The sequence below is a fragment of the Drosophila miranda genome (genome assembly GCF_003369915.1).
Source record: "Drosophila miranda strain MSH22 chromosome Y unlocalized genomic scaffold, D.miranda_PacBio2.1 Contig_Y2_pilon, whole genome shotgun sequence".
Taxonomy (NCBI): Eukaryota; Metazoa; Arthropoda; class Insecta; order Diptera; family Drosophilidae; genus Drosophila; species Drosophila miranda.
In genome coordinates, this window is record NW_022881614.1 from 7,490,650 (window position 1) to 7,516,335 (window position 25,686).

The window sequence follows — 25,686 nt, forward strand, 5'->3', positions numbered from 1 at the left end:
GTCAAAGATGTGGAAACTATGGGCACGAGGCCCGAACATGCAACAGGGAACCCGTACTGTACTGCTGGACCTGCAACAAACAAGGAGTACGCACAATAGACTGCTGCAGAAAACAACCGGAAAACACACAGGGCGCAGGACCAACCCGCGAATCTCCTGTGGCCCAAAACCAGCTGAGCGGGACAACACACAACTAATATTTAACAATAACCAACTTTTAGGACGGGCCAGGATTGGATCACAACTGATGGATGTAATCATCGATACAGGGGCAACAAGATTCATGAAAAACGAAAGGGCGGCCGAAAAACTAAAAGAAGAAGGCATCGAAGGAGTGGAAAACAGATTTATCCGTCTCGCGGATGGAAGCACTCGGAGAACAACACGGAGAATCCAACTAATAGTAGAACTAGGGGAAAAGAGACCACCCAATCATTCCTAATCATGACAGGGGTACCAGACACCCCCATACTAGGAATGGAATTTTTAAAAGATGCAGGCACATCAATAACGTGCGGAGAAGCCACAGTAAACTTCAACGGGGAACCAAACCCAAAGAGAAAGGAGGAAAGCGCAAGAAATTCAGTATCAGAGCCGACGGACGAAGAAATCGAATAATGGATTAAAACGCAATGTGAGCAATGTTACGAAACATCGGATATTTCTGAAGGATGACAGACCAGTCAAACAGAGGTATTACCCAAGAAACCCAGCGCAAATGGAAATCATCAACAAAGAGATCAGCGAACTCATAAAGCAAGATCTAATAGAACCATCACACAGCCCATACAGCTCGCCGATTGTTCTCATGAAAAAGAAAACCGGAGATTGGAGGGTCTGCGTGGACCACCGACTGTTAAACGAAAAAACAGAGAAGGATGCATACCCATTACCACGGATGGACTTTATTCTAAATCAGCTTAAAGAGGCTAAATACATTAGCACGCTCGACTTAAAGTCAGGGTATTGGGAAATCCCTATGGAAAAACAGAGCCGACACTACACAGCCTTTACAGCTCCCGGGCGAGGATTGTACCAATGGAAGGTCATGCCATTCGGACTCACAACAGCACCTGCTACGTTCCAAAGAGCCCTAGACTCGGTAATCGGACCGGACATGGAACCATTCGCTTTCGCATACCTAGACGACATAATCGTTGTTCGGAGCAGAACCCAGCCGATTTGCTGCTTGCCAACTAGCACCTAATTCTTGGCCCTCAGCCGCTTATTTTGTTTGTTACTTATGTCTATGTCACTCATTTGTTTGTTAAAGCTTTGCGCTTGCTTGCCCTGCTAAACGCTCTCTGCCAGCTCGCTCTTCGCTATCTCCGCTTTGGGTCTGCCTACCGACGTCGGCCGAGCGAAGCTGCGCTTAGCGATCGGAGCGGCAATGTAAAGGGCAGGCAAGCCACACTTGCAATTTGGATGTCACGCATTAAAGAACATATCGTAATTTTATTTCTGCGCCGAGTTTTATTTAATTCGAAATAATTAGTCGGCCGATTGGGGATAAAAAACATTATCTCCACAATCGTAATTGGGCGGACGAAAGTTGAACACATGCAGAAACTACAAACGGTATTCGAACGACTACGGACAGCAAACCTACGCATTAACGCAGCAAAATGTCACTTTTTCCAAAAGAAACTTAAATACCTAGGACACATGGTGAGCGAGGAAGGAATACACACAGACCCATATAAAGTGGCGGCCATTAAAGAACTCACCGCACCAACTACACTGAAACAGCTGCACAGTTTTTTCGGCCTGGCATCTTGGTACCGCATTTCGCCACACCCCCTTCCGCCCCCGCAAAGGACGAAAATCTGGGGCATCCACAAATCTCAGAGACTATTAAGGCTAGAGTAACCAAATTTGGTTTCCGTACTTCTGTTAGATCTCACTATAAAACGTATATCTCAGAATTTCGCCCCACCCCCTTCCGCCCCCACAAAGGACGAAAATCTGTTGCATCCACAATATTGCACATTCGAGAAAACTAAAAACGCAGAATCATAGATAATGACTATATCTATCAGATTGCTAAATCTGGATCAGATCGAATCATTTTTGTAGCCAAAAGCAAGAAATCAATTTGCAGTGGCCACGCAGCACCCGACGTCACGCTCAGACTGATTTTCTGTCTCTCTCGCACGCACTCTTTGTCGTGTGGTTCAATATTAGCGGCGTCTGCCGCAGGAGAGCCATACTGTGTACGCAGCAACTCACAACGTTCCCCCTCGTTTCTTTTGATTTTTCCTGCTTGCTTTTTATACCCGATACTCAAAATGAGTATTGGGGTATATTAGATTTGTGGTAAAAGTGGATGTGTGTAACGTCCAGAAGGAATCGTTTCCGACCCCATAAAGTATATATATTCTTGATCAGCATCAATAGCCGAGTCGATTGAGCCCTGTCTGTCTGTCCGTCTGTCCGTCCGTCCGTCCGTCCGTCCGTCCGTCCGTCCGTCCCCTTCAGCGCCTAGTGCTCAAAGACTATAAGAGCTAGAGCAACGATGTTTTCAAAACTTCGCCCCGCCCACTTCCGCCCCTACAAAGGACGAAAATCTGTGGCATCCACATTTTTAAAGATACGATAAAACCAAAATCTCAACCAGATCGTATAATTATTATAGCCAGAATCAAGAAAACAATTTCATTCTTTCTCGCTCTGTCTCTCTCTAACACACAGGTTTCATGGTCGGTTTGCCTATTGCAAAATATGAGTTCAAGGATCTCAGAACCTATAAGAGCCAGAGCAACCAAATTTGGTATCCACACTCCTGTGATATCGGACCTTGACCGTTTCGTGTCCAAATTTCGCCACACCCCTTTCCGCCCCCGCAAAGGACGAAAATCTGGGGCATCCACAAATCTCAGAGACTATTAAGGCTAGAGTAACCAAATTTGGTATCCGCACTTCTGTTAGATCTCACTATAAAACGTATATCTCAGAATTTCGCCCCACCCTTTTCCGCACCCACAAAGGACGAAAATCTGTTGCATCCACAATATTGCAGATTCGAGAAAACTAAAAACGCAGAATCATAGATAATGACCATATCTATCAGATTGCTGAATCTGGATCAGATCAAATCATTTTTATAGCCAAAAGGAACAAATCAATTTAAACTGGCTACGCAGCCCCCGACGTCACGCTTAGACTGATTTTCTGTCGCTCTCGCACGCACTCCTTGTCGTGTCGTTTAATATTAGCGGCGTCTGCCGGAGGAGAGCCATACTGACTTAGTATCGGGTATAACTGTAGAGTTGCGGTCTCCGCAGCAACTCACAACGTTCCCCCTCGTTTTAATTTCGTATTTTGTCTGTTCTATCCGCAACAAAGTAACCCGGTCGGCTGAGAAACCACTGACCTCAGCTACACTTGGCTACAGAGAAGGACAGGCACAAGTGAGAGAGCCAGGTTGATTTTGTTTAATTAATTGTGGGGCACGTTTGAGCAGTGCTTTTGTGTGTTCGGGGGAGGCGCAGCGAGGCAAACATTTGTTTTAATTATTATGAAATGCAAATTGCATAATTAAAAATGTTAAATTCATTTTAATTTTTAATTACAATTAATTTGAGGCCGCCTGCTGCAGAGAGTAAAATGATTTCCCATGAAACGAAATGAAAAATGTAAATCGGGGAAATGAGTGTGTATGGATGGTTTAATTGGTATCCGCGAAATGCCCATTAAACAGAGGAATCCCTGATCCTATACACATAGAAATCATGGCAAAAATTGGAAATTGCCTTGAAAAATCCTCTTATCAAAGTGATTTTTCGCAGCACTGCCCAATGCTTGATGATGGATGGTGCATGTGAAGCAATCAAATGGTCGTAATGTCATCCACACCCGCCATAAGTGGATACACACACACACACAGTAGCACAGGACACACAACCACTCACATATGACAGGAAACGAGGAGTAGGACGAAGGATGATGATGATGAGTCACTTTCGTCACGAAGCTATTTTTCCGCTTGATTACACGATAAATGAAAATCAAACGTTTGATTGCTTAATGCCATGGACTTAGGGTCATCTGCAACACCACCTACCAAAGCCACTACCCACTCCAGAACTCCAGAAGGGTTGCAACTTTGCGAAAGTATAAGCGTCCAGAGGGATAGAGGTAGTGGACGAGAGAGAGAGAGGGAGTCACATGTCGCCTCTTCTTGCACCACCCCCTAAGCATTGGGGTTGGGACATGTCTGAGTGTCTGTGCACGTGTCTGATAACCCAATGGATGCTCCAACACTTGACTGCTTTCTCTCACTTCTATTACCACTTCCACTTCTATCTCCAGTTATCATTTATTTCCTTTGGACTTTGACTGATTTTCTGATAGTTGAGTGCGTTCTCTGGCCACAGTGAGAGCTTAAAGTTATTGCCCAGTTCCAGTCCAACACCTCTTTGAAGGAGCGTTGAGGTTGTATGTTGCTTTCGTACTTTGATTGATTTGTTAATCTCAAAGCGAAATACAAATTAAAAGCTTTTTGTTTTGCCACGAGCCCAAGGCAACCCCAGTGCCACTCCTCTGCAAGGACTCTACCTAAACCGCTTATGTTAATTAAATTTTTGGGGTTATTCGATGTACAAAGTTAAGAGCTTTCTTCACCCGCAATCAATCAATCAAAACAAGCGTCTTAGGGAGCGTCTTCCTAGTCCCATCTTGGGTTTGCTTTTGCAACTAAGTTCTCGATGGAAATCTGCTTACATTTCTGACTCATTTCGTTTTGTGGGCTAAGTGGGGCAAAAAGGGTTTAAGTTTAGGGCGGCAAGGGGGCTTCTGTTGATTTCTATCCTACTTATTGATGAGGTGCCAGAGTCCGTTCCAATAGGAGCGGAGCAATCAATAACCAAATGCTGACTGAGACAAATTAGAATGTATTTTAGAAGATGAAGAATTCAAGATTTAGAAAAGAAATTCCTGTTAGATATATTCCTCTCTTATTATATCTCCTATTATATATCCTAAACCGATTTCCTGGTACCTAAAGTGTCTTAACCAAAGTTGGAAGCATTCCTTGCTCCCTTTTTCAGTCAAGTTCCTTTAGTATCACTTTTAGTTCCACTTCAACACCCTTACAACGCCCGAAGCGACACTGATAGCTTAACTCGGACGCAGACTCGACGATTGACACTTGATGAATGGTTCGCTGACTTTGAAAATCTCAATGTCTCAATGTCTGCGACACGTTCACACACCACTGATTTTCAAGTTCAAGCGAAAGACCTTAGATATGGGCACTTTTAATTTCAAATAGAGATATATAGATTAAGATAAAGATAGTAATATGTAGAAAAATGTACAACCTCCCTTTGGTTAATAGTAATATTTGGCACAATTTGATTTGGTTGCAGCCCATCTTCCATTTCCCGATTTCCGGTACAACCCCTTAGGGTCTCGCCAGCTGGCAGTTCTGAACTCTCGCATAGTTTTCCGTGTAAATCAGATCGCAGATGGCAGCATTGTTGTCCAAGCTCATCTCCGACACCTTGAACTCCGGATTGATGGCTATTTTAAGGATGTACGAGCCAGGATTCAGGTCCGTAACGTCCACCCATTGGCAGTCCAGATTATAGAGGTACACATCGGAGCAGTTGATGGAGATGCCTGAGAAATGGGCTGTAGAAAAGCAACCTTAGAGGATGAATGGTTTTCCTCTCACCCTGGTCTCCATAGTTGGCGCAATTGTACTTCTTGGAGACTCCAGGTAGGCAGGTGCTGTCCTCCAGACAGAACGATGCCTTGTGGCCCTGAGCGACCTTCCGACCGCTCAAATCGAAGATGTCAAAGGTGGCAAACACTTCCATGCTGTGAAAGTGCCTGGTAACAGAGGAATGAGAGTGATCTTGAGTGTTCAACGGAGAGAACAGTAATCTACTCACATGTGGCACATGTGCCACTCCCATTGACTCTTCTCCTTGAAGGGGCGGAAGTCCGCATTGCCCGCATTGATGGCGGCCGCAGTGAACTTCAGGAGCCTCCTTGTGCGATACCGCCAGTGGGGATCGTCGCGCTGTATCTGATAGGCTTCGCTGGCCACTCAGTTTTCCTCCATGGCGCACTGCATCAGCAGCATGGGTCGATCCTCCAGATGCGCCGTCTGCTCAATCTCAAGGTAGTCGATCACCAGATCGGGCGAGGAGTAATCACAGATCACAGCCGCCACATGCTGCCTGCTCCCGTGGCAGCTGACGACTCCTCGGATCGGATCATGGTGTAGGCAGTCGGCCAGCTCCGTTTCGTTGCCGTTGCACTCGCTACCACTGAGGACGGGCCGGGAGACGTTGGAGCCCCCAAAATAGTCCGTCTGGAAAGCCTCCCGTGCGTAGCCGAGGCCCAGCTGGCGACAAACGACGTTTGCCTCGAGGAGGCCCCAACCGTCGGCACAGATGCTGCCCCAGCGTCCGCCATCCAGTCTCACCTCCACGCGGCCCTCGTTCCGCTCTCTACCGCCCCGCAGTTGAACGTACAAGCGGGAGCGCGAGTGAATGGGGAACTTGGGAGGGGCTCTGGTATCAGTGCATCTTCCGGGGGATTGCATTCCACTCCCGCTGCCTCTCCCGGCCCGCAGTCGTTCTCGCCCCATCCTTCGAAGTGGCACTCCACCAGCTCCTGTTCGTGGCCCTCACAGAAGAGATTGTCCATCCAGAAGCGACGCCGGGCGGGGCCGAAGTAGCCGCTGTGCGTGTACCGCCTCATTCCGGGAAAGCCCAGCTGCCGGCACACAATGTGTCCCTCGGTGGCATCCCACTCATCGTCGCAGATTGCGCCCCACTTTCCATTGTGCAGCACCTCAATGTTGCCTGAAAGATAGGCGTGAGTCTGCGAGAATCCGTCTCTGATCAGCTCTCACCTTCGTATTCATTGTCTCCTCCGACTAATCGAATGGCTCCCTCCTCCTTGTTGAGGGCTGTGATGTACTTGTGCACCAGCCTCTGCCGCTCCAGGCGTGCATCCTCCAAGGAACGATGCTGCACTATCCCTGCAGCCAGGTGGCACCAAAGTACAGTCACGTACCAGAGTCTAGGAACCATGATAAAGCTGAAACTAAGATGCGATCCTTGCGCACATTCAACCGCCTCGACGTTCGCTCGAGAACTGAACGCGGCTTGAACATTTGAACGGCGAACAGAATCATTTAACTATGAACTTGCCAGCTCCATAGATACAAAGATAGATGGATAGATAGATAGATAGGTAGGTAGGTGGGCTGTTAGGTCGCTAGAGATACGGTTCAGAAGCTCGCTTATCTGACGTCAGCGACAGACGAGGGCGCAGATCGAGAGCCGATCCACATCCAAAGCTGAATCGGAATCTATTTTCCGCACGTAGCACATATGCATGTCACTTAATGAGTTTTTCAGACAACATTTTGAGGCAACTCTGACATTGCCGCACTCTTTGGGGGATCTTTAAACGGGGAGAGCTGCCAATGGAACCAAATCAGAGCGCACTGAGAAAAATGTACAGAGACGGAGGAGAAAACATGAAGAAATATTTTCAGAGGCATAAATTTGTTACATCTTTTAGAATGAATAAAGCCTCCATATATTTTTCGAATTTCCTTAAATAAAATTTTTCTCAGTGTATTGGCCCAAGACCTTGCAAATATTGCTCCATAAACAAATTCGAAAAGGAAGCAAAAGCCCATGTATCATAAAACACGAGATACTCGTACCAACAATAAAGCACTATAAAATATATTTCTCACAGACATTACCAGCATTTAATGACAGCTTTGTTTGAACCCTTAACCTCCACCTCCAACCAGACCTTCCCCGCCATAAAACCATTGCATTGCAAAATTCAAAATCCAAATAGAAATAATGAGAATGAAAATGAAAACATGGAAACCGACGCCATAATTTAGTGACTGAACACGACCCACATATGAATCTGTTGTGTGTTTTGAGTGGCAAAGTCATTGTCATCATCCAACCATCCATCGGAATCCACAGTGAGCCAGCGGGGGGAATGAAGTCCATTACTTTTGGCATGCGGCCATTTGAAACATTGCATGCAACTTGGCCAACATGAACTTGACACTGAAACAACAGCAAACAACAAGCGGAAAACACATGGAACACTGGGAGTTACTCGTACAATAAAAGCGAAGCCACGCCAAGCGATAATGAGGTTTACCCCGTTTTGGTGCGGATCGTTGCATGTAGAGGGCTGGGGGCAATGTTTACGGGTGCCTCATTAGCAAAAGTGCCAGCAGCCCAGTCGTAATTGGAAATCTAACTCGTTTAGGTCAGCGGCAGCTGCAGAGAGTGAGATAGAGGAAGCTCAAAGCAGATAGAATGCCAGATAGAGAACTGAAACCCATTGAAGCGTGATTTCCATACATTTGCTGGATAGATTTTCAAGATCAATGTGGATCATAGAACGCAACAGTTCTCTAATCATGTATCTCTGACGGATGAACGACAGTTCGTTGTCAGGGAGAACAAAAGTGTGGCATGGATATGGGAAAAGGAGTGCCATATAACTTAATCTTAGAGGCTTAGTCTCCGGGTGAAGGCATATTTTCGTTATTCGAGCTACAAGGCTATACTAATTATGGTATAGAACTGATTATTCACTTAGGTAATAGAACTGTAAGCTCTTTTAATACAACCAACCAGCAGCTAGAAATATTCCACAAAAATGCATGAATATCCATAACTACATAATAATAAATAACCAGCCATATATGCACTATAACCCAAAATACTCACCAGCTATGTAAATATCTCTTCGAATGCCCGCACGAATGGAGCATCAGGAGGAGCGGTGAAGAGCCACAAGGAGGACAATGTCTGTTCTTTGGCTATTCCCTGCCAATCCGAACACTAAAATCAAACTGGTCTGGCAACGCCACAGGCGACGAACCAATCTGCCCTTTTCAGATCCAGTCCCTGCGCTGCGGCTCCTCCAGATCCACTGCCTGCGCTGGGGCTCCGCCAGATCCACTCCCTGCACTGCTGGCTCTCCTCCTGAGACATGAAAATGCCAACGTGTGCTGCTGGCCAAGTCGAAAAAACGGCGACAACGACAGCAGCCTCCTCTTTGGACCTACAATAAAATGAAGGAAAAGTAGCGCAAAAAGAGGACAAAGTGGAAACCAGCAGGAAAATAATTTGTGTGGGAGTTGCCCACCCTCAAGGGATCCTCGGCAAGGGCACAGGGAGAAAAGTGTCTAAGAACGGATAAAAAGTGGTTAAAGGATATTGAAAGGCGGTAAATTGCTTTATTACTTAAGTGAGCCCGAGATGATTAGGTTCACGTTTCGCAGTGGAAAGGCGAACCCATTAACTGAGTGTTAACATGGTACAAGCGACTTGGAACATAATGGGTAAGCAGGGCCATTAACAGAGCGAGAACAGGGCTCAACAGATTACAGCTGTAGAAGGCGGAGAATGCTTTCTAAAAAAAAAACTGGTAACTAAGCCCCAAGCGATGTACATACATATGTCTTCAGGACAGAACTCCATTGCAATTTGGGTTTGAGCTGGATAGGATTCAATGACGATAAGATTGGGTGTGTATACTGAGGCAGAATTTATAAAGAATAAGTTTAAAGAAACAATGCCTCAAGTACTTTTAAAAGTCCTTTCAAGGCCCGTTTCAAAAACAAAGCCAAGTTCTCTCGAAAGCTACTCGTATTACCCTCGATTGCAAACAGAAGCCCATAACATCATTTAGCCCAAAGACAAGCAACGACAAGCGATGGCATTAAATCTCTTCATAATGATATCATACAGTCCTATCATAAGTATGTAGCGGAGCTCATTGGGACATTAATAAAATTGGATGACGCGCTGACAGCATAAATGTCACAGAAAATGCTATTAAAACTAAATTATAGCCGGCATAACCATGATTCACGAGCGGCAAGGCCTCCCATCTGCGAAAAGAAATCATAAAAAAATACAAAATGCCAAATTTGTAGCTAGCTTTGGATACAAAAAATGATTATTAATTCTTAATAAGAAGACGAAGAATGCAAAAAGAGAAATAAAACAAAACTTGTATAAAAATGTGGCAAGTGGAGGGCGTGTATCTGTGGCTCTGCCTTGAAAATGTGCCAAAAAAATATATATTTTATTCTCCACAAAGTAGAAAAAGAAACCATATTTTTCTATGGTTCACAATCAGTGAATGCCCTGCCTTTAATACCCTTTTTTTATGCGAATTTCAATGGAATTTGTTCAGAGGAGCTGGCACGAAACCAAAATAATAAAATTAAAATGCGATGGTTCGAAATTCAGTCAGTCGGACAGGCAAAAGTACGACGAAGCAATACAAATAATAATGAAATCAATGGAATAAATCCCACAGAGAGACAGGGACACACAAGTCTCCACGGAGCGGACACTGTGGATGGGGAGGGGAGGGACATTGGGAAAATGGTTCGTCCTTTCACTCTTGAATTTATAATGAGCTTTCGCTGGTTGAAAGAAGAAAATTTCATTCGGCGAATTAGAAATTATTGCTGTCTAGTAACCCTCAAGTTTAAACACATAAAAAAGCTTACTAATGTGGGAAATTAGGGGATACAATCTCAATAGATATATCTACTTTAAAGAGCCATCCCTTGACCATTAGTTTTTAAAAAGTTCTACCCCAAATGCCGGTATTCTTATTCCTGATTTACTGAAGCGTTCAGATTGGCGACAGTTTATCGCAATTCAATGGCATTCGGGGCATGCACTCAGAATCGCATCATTTCGAATATGTATTCGACATATTGTGTACGGATAACAGGTGGCTTTTCCGGTCTTCAATTTCTGTTTCCTTCATTCTTTTTTCTTGCATCGCTGGATACTGATGTTTGCAAGCTGGGTAGGTATGATTTTTATTCACCACTCACGATACTCTGTAGCTTGAAGGAAAGTGTGCGATTTTGTGTCTGGTCTGAGGACTCTACTTAGTGGACTTAGGGTATGGCAACAGGATATACACATAACAATTTGTGTAGATCTAACATTGGGAATGCGATAAACATACAGAAGTGGGTATGTATTTCTGGATCTATTCACCTTCTATGAGTACCAGAGAATAACGAATACCATCAAGTATAAAGTGGAGCCATTCTCCTATAAAATCTTCTTCCGCACTCACAGTCCTCACATAACAGTAAATATCCAATATGAAGCATTGTAAGTATTGCCAGTCATATATTTTTAGTCAGCCCTTGTAAGAAGTAGCGATAGCTACATTGTTATACCCGATACTCAAAATGAGTATTGGGGTATATTAGATGTGTGGTAAAAGTGGATGTGTGTAACGTCCAGAAGGAATCGTTTCCGACCCCATAAAGTATATATATTCTTGATCAGCATCAATAGCCGAGTCGATTGAGCCCTGTCTGTCTGTCCCTCCGTCCGTCTGTCCGTCTGTCCGTCCCCTTCAGCGCCTAGTGCTCAAAGACTATAAGAGCTAGAGCAACGATGTTTTGGATCCAGACTTCTGTGATATGTCACTGCTACAAAAATATTTCAAACCTTTGCCCCGCCCACTTCCGCCCCCACAAAGAGCGAAAATCTGTGGCATCCACAATTTCGACGATACGAGAAAACTAAAAACGCAGAATCGTAGAAGATGACTATATCTTGTAGAGTGCAAAATCTGAACCAGATCGTATAATTACTATAGCCAGAATCAAGAAAACAATTTCATTTTTTCTCGCTCTGTATCTTTTTAACACACAGGTTTCATGGTCAGTTTTGCCAATTGCAAAATATGAGTTCAAGGATCTCAGAACCCATAAGAGCTAGAGCAACCAAATTTGGTATCCACACTCCTGTGATATCGGACCAAGACGAGTTTGTTTCAAAATTTCGCCACACCCCCTTCCGCCCCCGCAAAGGATGAAAATCTGGGGATATTCACAAATCTCAGAGACTATTAAGGCTAGAGTAACCAAATTTGGTATCCGCACTCCTGTTAGATCTCACTTTAAAACGTTTATCTCAAAATTTCGCCCCACCCCTTTCCGCCCCCACAAAAGACGAAAAACTGTTGCATCCATAATATTGAAGATACAAGAAAACTAAAAACGCAGAATCATAGATAATGATCATATCTATCAGATTGCTGAATCTGAATCAGATCAGATTAGTTTAATAGCCAAAAGGAACAAATCAATTTGCACTGGCTACGCAGCGCCCGACGTCACGCTCAGACTGATTTTCTGTCTCTCTCGCACGCACTCCTTGTCGTGTCGTTTAATATTAGCGGCGTCTGCCGGAGGAGAGCCATACTGACTTAGTATCGGGTATAACCGTAGAGTTGCGGTGTCCGCAGCAACTCACAACGTTCCCCCTCGTATTTTATTTGAGTTTATTCCATTTTTATACCCGATACTCAAAATGAGTATTTATTAGATGTGTGGTAAAAGTGGATGTGTGTAACGTCCAGAAGGAATCGTTTCCGACCCCATAAAGAATATATATTCTTGATCAGCATCAATAGCCGAGTCGATTGAGCCATGTCTGTCTGTCCGTCTGTCCGTCCGACCATCAGTCCGTCCCTTCAGCGCCTAGTGCTCAAAGACTATAAGAGCTAGAGCAACGATATTTAGGATCCAGACTTCTGTGATATGTCACTGCTACAAGAATATTTCAAAACTTTGCCCCGCCCACTTCCGCCCCCACAAAGAGCGAAAATCTGTGGCATCCACAATTTCGACGAAACGAGAAAACTAAAAACGCAGAATCGTAGAAGATGACTATATCTTGTAGAGTGCAAAATCTGAACCAGATCGTATAATTACTATAGCCAGAATCAAGAAAACAATTTCATTCTTTCTCGCTCTGTATCTCTCTAACACACAGGTTTCATGGTCAGTTTTGCCAATTGCAAAATATGAGTTCAAGGATCTCAGAACCCATAAGAGCTAGAGCAACCAAATTTGGTATCCACACTCCTGTGATATCGGACCGAGACGAGTTTGTTTCAAAATTTCGCCACACCCCCTTCCGCCCACGCAAAGGATGAAAATCTGGGGATATTCACAAATCTCAGAGACTATTAAAGCTAGAGTAACCAAATTTGGTATCCGCACTCCTGTTAGATCTCACTTTAAAACGTTTATCTCAAAATTTCGCCCCACCCTTTTCCGCCCCCACAAAGGACGAAAAACTGTTGCATCCATAATATTGAACATACAAGAAAACTAAAAACGCAGAATTATAGATAATGATCATATCTATCAGATTGCTGAATCTGAATCAGATCAGATTAGTTTTATAGCCAATAGGAACAAATCAATTTGCAGTGGCTACGCAGCGCCCGACGTCACGCTCAGACTGATTTTCTGTCTCTCTCGCACGCTTTCTTGTAGAGTTGCAGCAACTCACAACGTTCCCCCTCGTTCCATTTTATTTTAATTTCGTCTTTGGGCTTACCCCTGACTTAGGCTGGGGCATGCCCCAGGACAGAGACGGCCAGCTCTCTCTCTGTGGGGGATTTGCGACAAAAAGTTTTCGCTTATGCTGCTGTCTGTCTTTCCAGACAACGTGTGCAAATATTGATTTTGGGATTTTTATGAAGTCAAAGCTAAACGAGGGGAACGTTGTGAGTTGCTGCGGAGACCGCAACTCTAAATTTATACCCGATACTAAGTCAGTACGGCTCTCCTCCGGCAGACGCCGCTAATATTAAACGACACGACAAAGAGTGCGTGCGAGAGAGACAGAAAATCAGTCTAAGCGTGACGTCGGGGCTGCGTAGCCAGTGCAAATTGATTTGTTCCTTTTGGCTATAAAAATTATCTGATCTGATCCAGATTCAGCAATCTGATAGGTATGGTCATTATCTATGATTCTGCGTTTTTAGTTTTCTCGGATGTGCAATATTGTGGATGCAACAGATTTTCGTTCTTTGTGGGGGCGGAAGGGGGTGGGGCGAAATTCTGAGATATAAGTTTTATAGTGAGATCTAACAGAAGTGCGGATACCAAATTTGGTTACTCTAGCCTTAATAGTCTCTGAGATTTGTGGATGCCCCAGATTTTCGTCCTTTGCGAGGGCGGAAGGGGGTGTGGCGAAATTTGGACACGAAACGGTCAAGGTCCGATATCACAGGAGTGTGGATACCAAATTTGGTTGCTCTGGCTCTTATAGGTTCTGAGATCCTTGAACTCATATTTTGCAATTGCCAAAACCGACCATGAAACCTGTGTGTTAGAGAGAGACAGAGCGAGAAAGAATGAAATTGTTTTCTTGATTCTGGCTATAATCATTATTCGATCTGGTTCAGATTTTGCACTGTAGAAGATATGGTCATCCTCACCGATTCTGCGATTTTGGTTTTATCGTATCTTTAAAAATGTGGATGCCACAGATTTTCGTCCTTTGTGGGGGCGGAAGTGGGCGGGGCGAAGTTTTGAAATATTTTTGTAGCAGTGACAAATCACGGAAGTCTGGATCCAAAACATCGTTGCTCTAGCTCTTATAGTCTTTGAGCACTAGGCGCTGAAGGGGACGGACGGACGGACGGACGGACGGACGGACGGACGGACGGACAGACGGACAGACAGACAGGGCTCAATCGACTCGGCTATTGATGCTGATCAAGAATATATATACTTTATGGGGTCGGAAACGATTCCTTCTGGACGTTACACACATCCACTTTTACCACAAATCTAATATACCCCAATACTCATTTTGAGTATCGGGTATAAAAAGCAAGCAGGCAAAATCAAAAGAAACGAGGGGGAACGTTGTGAGTTGCTGCGTACACCGCAACTCTACAGTTATACCCGATACTAAGTCAGTATGGCTCTCCAGCGGCAGACGCCGCTAATATTGAACCACACGACAAAGAGTGCGTGCGAGAGAGACAGAAAATCAGTCTGAGCGTGACGTCGGGTGCTGCGTGGCCACTGCAAATTGATTTCTTGCATTTGGCTACAAAAATGATTCGATCTGATCCAGATTCAGCAATCTGATAGATATAGTCATTATCTATGATTCTGCGTTTTTAGTTTTCTCGAATGTGCAATATTGTGGATGCAACAGATTTTCGTCCTTTGTGGGGGCGGAAGGGGGTGGGGCGAAATTCTGAGATATAAGTTTTATAGTGAGATCTAACAGAAGTACGGAAACCAAATTTGGTTACTCTAGCCTTAATAGTCTCTGAGATTTGTGGATGCCCCAGTTTTTCGTCCTTTGCGGGGGCGGAAGGGGGTGTGGCGAAATTTGGACACAAAACGGTCAAGGTCCGATATCACAGGAGTGTGGATACCAAATTTGGTTGCTCTGGCTCTTATAGGTTCTGAGATCCTTGAACTCATATTTTGCAATTGGCAAAGCCGACCATGAAACCTGTGTGTTAGAGAGAGACAGAGCGAGAAAGAATGAAATTGTTTTCTTGATTCTGGCTATAATAATTATACGATCTGGTTGAGATTTTACACTCTAGAACATATAGTCATCTTCTACGATTCTGCATTTTTGGTTTTATCGTATCTTTAAAAATGTGGATGCCACAGATTTTCGTCCTTTGTGGCAAAGTTTTGAAATATTTTTGTAGCAGTGACATTTCACAGATGTCTGGATCCAAAACATCGTTGCTCTAGCTCGTATAGTCTTTGAGCAATAGGCGCTGAAGGGGACGGACGGACGGACGGACGGACGGACGGACAGACAGACGGACAGACAGACAGGGCTCAATCGACTCGGCTATTGATGCTGATCAAGAATATATATACTTTATGGGGTCGGAAACGATTCCTTCTGGACGTTACACACATCCACTTTTACCACAAATCTAATATACCCCAATACTCATTTTGAGTATCGGGTATAAAAAGCAAGCAGGCAAAATCAAAAGAAACGAGGGGGAACGTTGTGAGTTGCTGCGTACACCGCAACTCTACAGTTATACCCGATACTAAGTCAGTATGGCTCTCCTGCGGCAGACGCCGCTAATATTGAACCACACGACAAAGAGTGCGTGCGAGAGAGACAGAAAATCAGTCTGAGCGTGACGTCGGGTGCTGCGTGGCCACTGCAAATTGATTTCTTGCTTTTGGCTACAAAAATGATTCGATCTGATCCAGATTCAGCAATCTGATAGATATAGTCATTATCTATGATTCTGCGTTTTTAGTTTTCTCGAATGTGCAATATTGTGGATGCAACAGATTTTCGTTCTTTGTGGGGGCGGAAGGGGGTGGGGCGAAATTCTGAGATATACGTTTTATAGTGAGATCTAACAGAAGTACGGAAACCAAATTTGGTTACTCTAGCCTTAATAGTCTCTGAGATTTGTGGATGACCCAGATTTTCGTCCTTTGCGGAAGGGGGTGTGGCGAAATTTGGACACGAAACGGTGACAGGACCGTTCCACAGGAGTGTGGATACCAAATTTGGTTGCTCTGGCTCTTATAGGTTCTGAGATCCTTGAACTCATATTTTGCAATTGGCAAAGCCGACCATGAAACCTGTGTGTTAGAGAGAGACAGAGCGAGAAAGAATGACGGACGGACGGACGGACGGACGGACGGACAGAAATCTAATATACCCCAATACTCATTTTGAGTATCGGGTATAAAAAACAGGAAAATATCTCCATAGAACCAGCAGAAGAGTCAATAAACGACTATATGAATATTGTATGCCCGTGGAAATCAATTAATTTTTTGCCCCAGCTGCTGGATGTTATACCACTTTGTGGGCTGCTAATTGAATTTGCCATATAATAATATACTCCAGTAAAATAATAAATAAATCCAGTGAACAATGGTGCGATGAGTTTGAAAGAGAAAAGAGACACAGCCACATGTTCCATATCATGGACTTTGTCCCTGTGCAGACTAAATGAATTATGTTGCATGTCTAGCCATTTAGTGCCATAATTCAGAGCAATGTATAGCGGCACAGACAACACCCATCAGCCATCAGCCAACCAATAAAAAGGAAAGCCGGTGGGTACGGAACCTAAATTGCAGTCCAGACAAATTTCATTTGCATAGCGTAATTGGAAATTGTCGCGTGTGGAAAAAATACATAGAGCTTAAATGATTGAAAAACTATAATGACTGATGAAGCTCAAAGCTGTAACAAAAGAGATATCTAAATAGAATCGACATAGAGTAAAATGGAAGGGATTTAGCTTAATTCTATGGCGGAATATATTAGGATAATAATTAGGATAATTCATAGGGCATTCCCTGGACTACGCTCTCACTTCAATCTCTTACAATGATTGAGTGCGTCAAGACCATCACTTTGAGCTTCTGGTATTTTTTGGGCTGTTGATAAATATACTACCATGGTTTTAAAAAACATTATTCCATGCTTTCCGTTCTGCTGCTTTCCATTCTGCTGCTCTCTCCTTCACCAGCACGAATTTTCGCGTGAGATGATACCTAGACTTTTCCGTCATGATAGGTACTCAGTAAAATTTTGTTTACTTAAAAAATTGATTTAAAAATTGTCTGCAAAAAATAATGTTTGAAAATCAGATTCTTTCAAACTTGGCGGTGCGAGTGCGGACCCAAGCCCCTTCCACATAATGGCCATTGCAGTGCGACTAGTGGAAGCTCTGACCCTGGTCACCATACTGGGGCTTATTATCTGTCTGAGCCTGACCGTGATCCTCGCCGAGCGTTCATCAGTTTGATCATGACGTTTCTTGAGGTGAGAATTGTACTTCTATTCGAAGGTTGCTAATACTCATTCTCTAATGATTCTGCAGCCAGCTGCGAATATAGCACAGTTTGGGCTGCATGTTATTGAGAAAATTCTGGTGTATGGCCTGCTCAGCATATTGCGTTTTGTCAATACGGTGGCCAAAACTCTGCGTATTACTGGTCTGGCCTGAGGATCGCCTTCCCCATGTCAAAAGTTGCCAATAAATTTGTTGTTTTATTTTTTCGTTTCCCTTCTATACTCGTACTCGCAAAATCCTCGATTGGGCATCGAAAGCAAAGCCGCACACTAATATTCAATCAAACAATTTTACGCCCCAATAAACTTTTCTAACCTGCGGCGGCCCCAACAAGACTGCAACAAATCAAATAAAACAACACAAAACTCCGCTCAATTGCAGCAAATTTGAGCTTGGCCAGAGGAGGACGAGAAACCGTCGGTACAACAAAATGTTTTTACCACAAAAGCCAATTTTAGACGCCGCACATTTGCACTGCGCTCGAGGATGAACATAATTTTTGGTGCCTTTCCTATACCCTTAAGAAAGGGTATGGCAATTATTGGCAGCAGCTTGTTCTGTGTAAGGGGGTCTCATGTGTGTTGGAAGTCGAATCCCTTACATGGTCCCTCAGTCTTGGTGATACGATACGATCCGATACGGTCCGATACGATCCGAGTGTAGGTGTCTGCAGCGGTTGCTAGGGCTGGATCCATTGGAGTATGAGTATTTTTTGATTTAGTGGCAATTTCGTGGAATGGCCCAAGGGTAGACTTGAAAACAGCAGATTACAGGCGGAAATTGAAGCGAGAGTGGAGCTAACAAGCCGAAACTGGAGCAACCAGAGGCTCCACTGAAGTGAGCCGAGTCGAAAGATACAGAGATTAAGAGAACCAATTACCAGAAACCCTGCAGAAAGCCAAGAATCCAATACAGAGAAAGCAATGTATTACGTATGTACATATTACTTGGAATAAATGTTGTTGTTCTACGTAAAACTCGTTTGAATCATCCAAGTAGAACAAACATGTTTGTGGAACTTGGAAAAGGCTGTTTTTTCATGGGCTCTGGGAAAAATCGCCTTTATTGCTCGTATTACTCGTAATATATAAGTGGAAAATATAGCGTGTAATCTTAGATCAATTTATTAGCTTCCTCAACTTCAGGACCTTCAGTGACCTGTCCTCCCGCTGAGGTGCTCTCCGATTCTGCCACAGGCTGCTCGCTGGTACTGGTGGAGGAGACTGGTTCGGCCGGCTCTTCAGCCTGGGAACAGGCGCAGGCATCGCGGGTATTTTTCTCGATCCATTCGTTGAAGTTGCTCACACGAGTATAAACGCCGGGGGAATTGGGCTTGACACAGCCCTCGCCCCAGGACACAACGCCCGCCAGTTGATAGGCTTGTCCGGCGCCCAGGACATGCATGGGTCCACCGCTGTCGCCCTGGCAGGAGTCCTTGCCGCCCTGATCCACCAACCCAGCACAGATCATGTTGTCGGTGATTTTGTCGCCGTAGTTGCTGTCCCGGCACTCCTGTTGCGTGAGTATGGGCACCTCCACTTCCTGCAGGGTGTCTGAAACAGGTCCGCCCTCGCTCAGGGCGCCCCAGCCGGTGACGACAGCCGTTTGACCGGCATAGTTCTCACTGGGCGTGGGCAGGCAGACGGGATGCATGTCGATGCCTAGGTGCACGGGCTCGCTAAAGCGAATCAGGGCAATGTCGCTGTCGAAGGTGCGGGTGCTGTAGCCGGGATGGATGAACACACGCGCCACACGCCTGTCCACGATCTTCACATTGCTGTCCATTCGATTGTGCTCCAGCAGGCGGACCGTGATCAGACGGTGGTAGAACCCGTTGACGCAGTGCGCCGCGGTCACGGCGTACTGGTCGTTGACCAGCGATGCGCCGCAGTAGAAGCTGCCGAACCACATCAGCATGGCCATCCAGGGATACTCGTGCACTTCCGTCTCCTGGCCCCCGACGATGCGGTGGCGCGTGTTGATGTTACCGCAGGCGCAGGCCGCGCACTCCCTCTTGGCCGGGACACTGGAGTCGGAGTACTCCGGCCCCAGGATCGAAGTGATCCAGTCGAGGAAGCTGTTCTGTCTGATATTGCTCAGCGACTCCAGAATCTTGGCTGGCTCTGCGGAGCTACGCAGACGGGGCGTGGCAAAACCCACATCGCCCAGAGCCACCACAACGAGGAGCAGCAGACAAATGTACCTCAACTAACCGAAAGCGTCCTGGCCAAGACCACGGTCAGAAAGATGACTACAAATAGAACCAAGAACTAGAACCGGCTGAAGAACCAGAAGAACCGGCTTCAGGGAAAGGTGAATGCCTTTCCATGTAGCGAATTTTCTTTTAATCAATAAATATAGAACAGCTTGACAATATGATCTTCGACAGAGCCGAAGCTGGAATACTCTGGCAGAGAAGGAAGACGATTTCATTGAACTTTCTAGCGGGGATCCATATCTCAAGAAAGTCTTAAGCTTTTTTCTTTGGGAAAAAGCCCTACTTTCTTCAGATATAAGTTGTTTTTGTTACAGAAACAATAGGTTTTGTCATAATGAAATCCTATCTTTCAATCGACAGTTTTGCTGAGGATAAATTGGGTTTTGGGTCTCCATTCGCCGCTCATCTTCGCTGGCCAGAGTATTAAAGCAAGACTACTGAACACGCTAGAACTAGAACTACTTGATCTTCTTGGTCTCCTGCTGGCAGAGGCAAGCCTGTTTGGTGAGATTCTTGATCCAGGTCCCGTAGCGATTCACGCGGGCATAGACACCAGGATAACCTGACTTGGCACAGCCCTCGCCCCAAGAGACAACACCGGCGATCTGATGCTCTCGCGTTCCGCTGGCCACGATATGAAGCGGACCGCCGCTGTCGCCCTGGCAGGAATCCTTGCCACCCTCGTCGTAGCCGCCGCAAAGCATGTTGTCCGTGATTTTGTTGCCGTAACGACTCTTGCGGCACGCGTCCTGCGACAGTATGGGCACCTGCACCTCCTAAAGGAAACAAAAGATGAACATTTTAGTCGGAAAGCCAGTCTCCGATGGAGAATAATGCTCACCTGAAGTGTGTGCGAGGTGGGACCGCCAACCTTGAGGGCGCCCCAGCCAGTGACGATGCCCGTCTCCCCTTGAAGCTTCTACCCGGCGTGGGCATGCACACGGGATGCAGCACCTCATCGAACTGCACGGGCTCGTCCAGCTTAATGATGGCTATGTCGTTGTCGTAGTTTCGGGCATTGTACTTGGGATGTGTGATCACCTCCGCGACATTCCGGTCGATCTTTTGGGTGTGGGACATCTTCCGGTTGTGGTCCAGCAGGCGCACGGTGATCCGCTCCCGACGGAAGCCGTATACACAGTGAGAGGCAGTGAGCAGGAACTGGTCGTTGAGCAGCGAGGCGGCGCAGTAGAAGCGACCGCCGTAGAGGAGCATGGCTACCCAGGGGTACTGGTGCACCTCCGTCTCCTGGCCCCCGACAATCCGCTTCTGGATGTTGGCTATCCCGCAGACACAGTCGGTGCAGTTGCGCGGCCTGGTGGTGGTGGTGCTGGAGGAGGGCGCTGGCGTCGTCGAGGTGGTGGTGCTGCTCGCGGGCTCCGGCTTCGTGGAGCTGCTGCTCAGGGTGGCCAGCGTGGCGTTCTCGGCATCGGAACTGCCCGGACGTTGAGGCAACAGCGATAGCACCCACTGGATGAAGGTGTTCTGGGACTGCTTTAGAAGGGGCGAAACCGGTGTGGCTTCCGGACGAGATGGCTGCTCCTCGGCAAAGGTTTTGATTTGGCTGTGGCTTTGCTTTCTCCAGAGCTTTCTCCACCGACTGCCGTGGCTAGTGGCGAACTAAACAGGCAGAAACGATATTTGAAAGCCAGCCAGCCCCATTTCACCCGAATTCCCATGGCCGAGCAACAAAAGTGGTTCTGACCGGTGGCACGTCCACTTTGCCAATCCGCACAACCTCAGTCGGTCGCTTGGTAGCTCGCACACTCAACCAGACAGCGCGATAGAGCGACAGAGATAGAGACCGAGACACTCTCCCATGCGGATTTGCATTTGTATTCTGCGCATGCGTGGGCGCCTCTGGGCACCCGGCTTGACCACACACAATCGCACCACACTCTCGGCCAGCGCCAGCAACCACTCATCATACTCATACTCTACTTTTGGATTGTGTTTTATTTTTTGCGCCACTGAAATAGCGAAAGTTTTATTTCCCGCTTCAAAATTTATTGAAATTCATTTTTAAACCCGATACTCAAATGAGTATTGGGGTATATTAGATTTGTGGTAAAAGTGGATGTGTGTAACGTCCAGAAGGAATCGTTTCCGACCCCATAAAGTATATATATTCTTGATCAGCATCAATAGCCGAGTCGATTGAGCCATGTCTGTCTGTCCGTCTGTCCGTCCGTCCGTCTGTCCGTCTGTCCGTCCCTATTGGCGCCTAGTGCTCAAAAACGATTAGAGCTAGAGCAACGATGTTTTGGATCCATACTTCTGTGATATGCCACTGCTACAAAAATATTTCAAAACTTCGCCCCGTCCACTTCCGCCCCACAAAGGACGAAAATCTGTGGCATCCACAATTTTAAAGATACGAGAAAACCAAAAACGCAGAATCGTAGAAAATGACCATATCTTTTAGACTGCAGAGTTTGAATAAGATCGTATTATTATTATAGCCAGCATCAGGAAAACAATTTCATTTTTTCTAGCATAGCCGGATTCGCTTAGAGTAAAACATTAGCGCCTAGATCTCAGAGACTATAAAAGCTAGAGCAACCAAATTCGGTATCCACACTCCTAATATATCGGACCGAGACGAGTTTGTTTCAAAATTTCGCCACACCCCCTTCCGCCCCCGCAAAGGACGAAAATCTGGGGATATTCAAAAATCTCAGAGACTATTAAGGCTAGAGTAACCAAATTTGGTATCCGCACTCCTGTTAGATCTCACTATAAAACGTATATCTCAGAATTTCGCCCCACCCCTTTCCGCCCCCACAAAGGACGAAAATCTGTTGCATCCACAATATTGAGGATACGAGAAAACTAAAAACGCAGAATCATAGATAATGACCATATCTATCAGATTGCTGAATCTGTATCAGATCAGATCATTTTTAGAGCCAAAAGGAACAAATCAATTTGCACTGGCTACGCAGCCCCCGACGTCACGCTCAGACTGATTTTCTGTCTCTCTCGCACGCACTCTTTGTCGTGTCGTTCAATATTAGCGGCGTCTGCCGGAGGAGAGCCATACTGACTTAGTATCGGGTATAACTGTAGAGTTGCGGTGTCCGCAGCAACTCACAACGCTCCCCCTCGTTTTGTCTGAAGTTTGCACTAGATAAATCTGCTGCTGTCCGACCCACTTAGAGGTGTTTCCTCTGTTTATTCCTTTCCCTTTGGCGACAGGAAAACAAATTAAACTTAAAAATAAATAGAAACGCAGAGACTAGAGCAAAGGGCTACGGCTACGCGTACCAGAGATTGGATCATGGGTGGGGCCACAGTTTAAGTTTAGTTGCTCGTAAAACTTTCACTTGACCCTTGTCAAGCCACTGGGGGCGATAGGTGGGTGGGAGTGTTGTGTTGTAATCAACAGAAAATTGGCACCAGTCAACAGTCCCAGTCCCAGTCGCAGTCGCAGTCCCACCCCCCTGCTATCTGTGTCAGCATCGCTTACTCTTAACATCCTTGGCGATCTGGGGGTGGCTCCATTGACCAACTGACTTAGTCAGAGGGTTGTTCTACTTTGCTTCCGTTCTGTTCTGGCTGATAAGTCTGCCAGTTCAATAAATCGCAGCATTACCCCAAAAATAGTTAGTAGATAGTTCAAGTCGTTTAGAGTGACTCAGAGCCTCCAGGGGCAGTGGCCCATTATCGTTCAGACGTGGTACAATCCAAACTAATGACCCCATGTAATCGTTTGCCATTTACTTTATCATTTACCAACATAAATTAGGACTAGGGCCAGTGCCTGGCGCATTAAGTTATGGAGGGATTTATATACGTACCAGTATATGTATGCCGTCCAAATGCTAATTAAGTGGAGTGCAGAGAGCGGGCGCCACATGCCAAATATTTGCCACACCTGGCACCACAGCTTGGAGTCAGAGGCACGTGATCGTTAATTAAGCGGCAATCCAAATGCATTACATGTCCTAAGGCCCAGGTGCAGCCTTCGCGAGACTGGCCCATTCCATCTGGAACGGATTACGTGACTTTCTGAAAGTTCTTTAATTTTAAATCACAAATTTTGGGATGTTCCTCCCCTCCCATGGGACGCCTGTCCAACTAACACACTTTTCCGTACCCTTTCCGACCATTATTCAAACGCTTTTCGCACTGACCGGTTTTGGGTCACCAAAAAATTGGCAAATTTCCTTTAGAGCAAGTCATGCATTCCACTTCCTCTTTACATTTGTCTATCTCTCGCCAAAAAAAAGCGTAGCCAAAGAAATGAATTTAATAGAAAACCATGAAGCACCAGGGTTGTTGCCCCTTGGCCACGGCCAGGGCCGTCAGTGTGGCGCCTGGCAACCCTGTTGGCGCCACACAGAATTCCTCTCCGCATTGCGTTCTGTCCGTTTTTATAGCATGTGATTGCTTAATTTATTTGTATATATTTGTAAAGTTCTATACTGAGGGGAGAAGAAGGTATAACCGGCACTGTCAGATACTCTGGTATGGTATGTAGTACCAGTCTCAGAAAAGACACTTTCTACGTTTCTATTTATTGTGCTATCTGTCTGGATTATTCCTGTTTGACATAAATACATTTGTATCATAAAAGCTAAAAAGCTAATCAAGGGTAGCCAAAGCTTCGACCATAGGAATGTCTCTAGAATTTGTCGTTTTTGTGAGGTTTTATATCTCGTTTGGAGCTGACCAAATGGTGCCAAGTAGACGCTATGCGCCAAGAATAGTTAAACGTTTGCCAACTGCAATGTAAATTGGTTGCACTTCCGGAATATGCGTTAATAGAGAGGATACAGATGGATAGATACAATGCTAGTAGCAGTAGCTTCATTCAAGCAGATTATCCCAAAAGATTTCCCATTTATATAACTGAATTAAAAGCATTTCTCTAGTTCTTTGACCTCAAATCGAGTTTGGTTACGGCACGAAAAGAGGCGAGTAAAAATATTTTCGCATCCACGTAACCATAAATCATTCGGCGTAAACCCCTGTAACAAATTTGTATGCATGCAAATCAATTGTGCAATTGTTTCTATGAGAGAATAAATAAAAAATAAGCCCCCTCTAGCAGGGGAAGCGACTGGTGGGCGAGGATCCAGGGAGTAAGGACTGCAAACAAGTTGGAAGCCATAAATAAATATCGCTTAAGCCCAGATACCAACATAGAATATAAATTTGCTCTCCCCTCCCTCCCTGTTTGTAAAACAATCAACTTTATTTTGTAAAAATTCAATTTAAATAATGCCGCGGCTCTATGTGTATCGCTTTCTCTATGTTTTGAATGTTTTGTATTTTTTGTGGCTGAACAAATTCGATTGTCGGGGTTTAGTCGAATGCCAGATGTTTGTTTTTTTGAAGGTACTCGATTTTGGTTGGATTATTTGATTAAGCAAAGATGGGTGCCTCTCACACTGGCATATATTTGCACTCTCTATCCAACTACCTTTCAAAAACAATCGTCGAAAAGACCCCCAAGTTATCTTTAATTATTTCACCTTTTAAAAACTTCTTAATATTCATTACTTTTACATAAATACACTGCATAATTTTTGTAGTGTTTTGCTTTTGTTCTGTATGCTGCTAAAATTAAATTGAATTTGCTGCTCGAGTTAATTTAATTTCCTGTGGACACGATGCGACACGAACTAATAAAACGACAAAGACACGTACGCACCTCAGACAGAGCTGCCGATGATGATGACGAAGTGGGCTCCGTTGGTTGCTCTTTCGCCGCACTGTCCGCGTCCATGCCACATGTGTTGCAATTTGCTGTCGAGGCTGGAGCGCAAGCTGATGCGGAA

General features: G+C 45.3%; 2 protein-coding genes and 2 pseudogenes across 2 annotated transcripts; 1 reads left to right on the forward strand and 3 right to left on the reverse strand.

The window, feature by feature from the left end:
• Window positions 1-5,258: 5,258 nt before the first annotated feature.
• On the reverse strand, window positions 5,259-7,068 carry LOC117193406 (annotated as a pseudogene).
• Window positions 7,069-17,386: 10,318 nt separating this feature from the next.
• Window positions 17,387-18,040, forward strand: LOC108159773. The gene is given in 3 exon segments (XM_017293332.2): window positions 17,387-17,620; window positions 17,623-17,651; window positions 17,710-18,040. Coding segments are annotated over 3 exon segments (249 nt in total). The 5' UTR covers window positions 17,387-17,526; the 3' UTR covers window positions 17,836-18,040.
• Window positions 18,041-18,714: 674 nt separating this feature from the next.
• LOC117192964 (trypsin-1-like) lies at window positions 18,715-20,115 on the reverse strand. The gene is made up of 2 exons (XM_033397686.1): window positions 20,089-20,115; window positions 18,715-19,890 (listed from the first exon to the last, which is right to left on the reverse strand). The coding sequence occupies exons 1-2, from the start codon at window positions 20,113-20,115 to the stop codon at window positions 18,796-18,798; spliced, it is 1,122 nt and encodes a 373-aa protein (XP_033253577.1). The 3' UTR covers window positions 18,715-18,795.
• On the reverse strand, window positions 20,065-25,634 carry LOC117192965 (annotated as a pseudogene).
• Window positions 25,635-25,686: the final 52 nt, after the last annotated feature.

Excerpts from the sequence above, each read along its gene's own strand:
- LOC117192964 (XM_033397686.1), bottom strand. The coding sequence starts at position 20,115 with ATGAAATCGTCTTCCTTCTCTGCCAGA. Across the intron at positions 19,891-20,088 it reads CGTCTTCCTTCTCTGCCAGA|TTGAGGTACATTTGTCTGCT; the intron begins GTATTCCAGCTT and ends GCTTTCGGTTAG.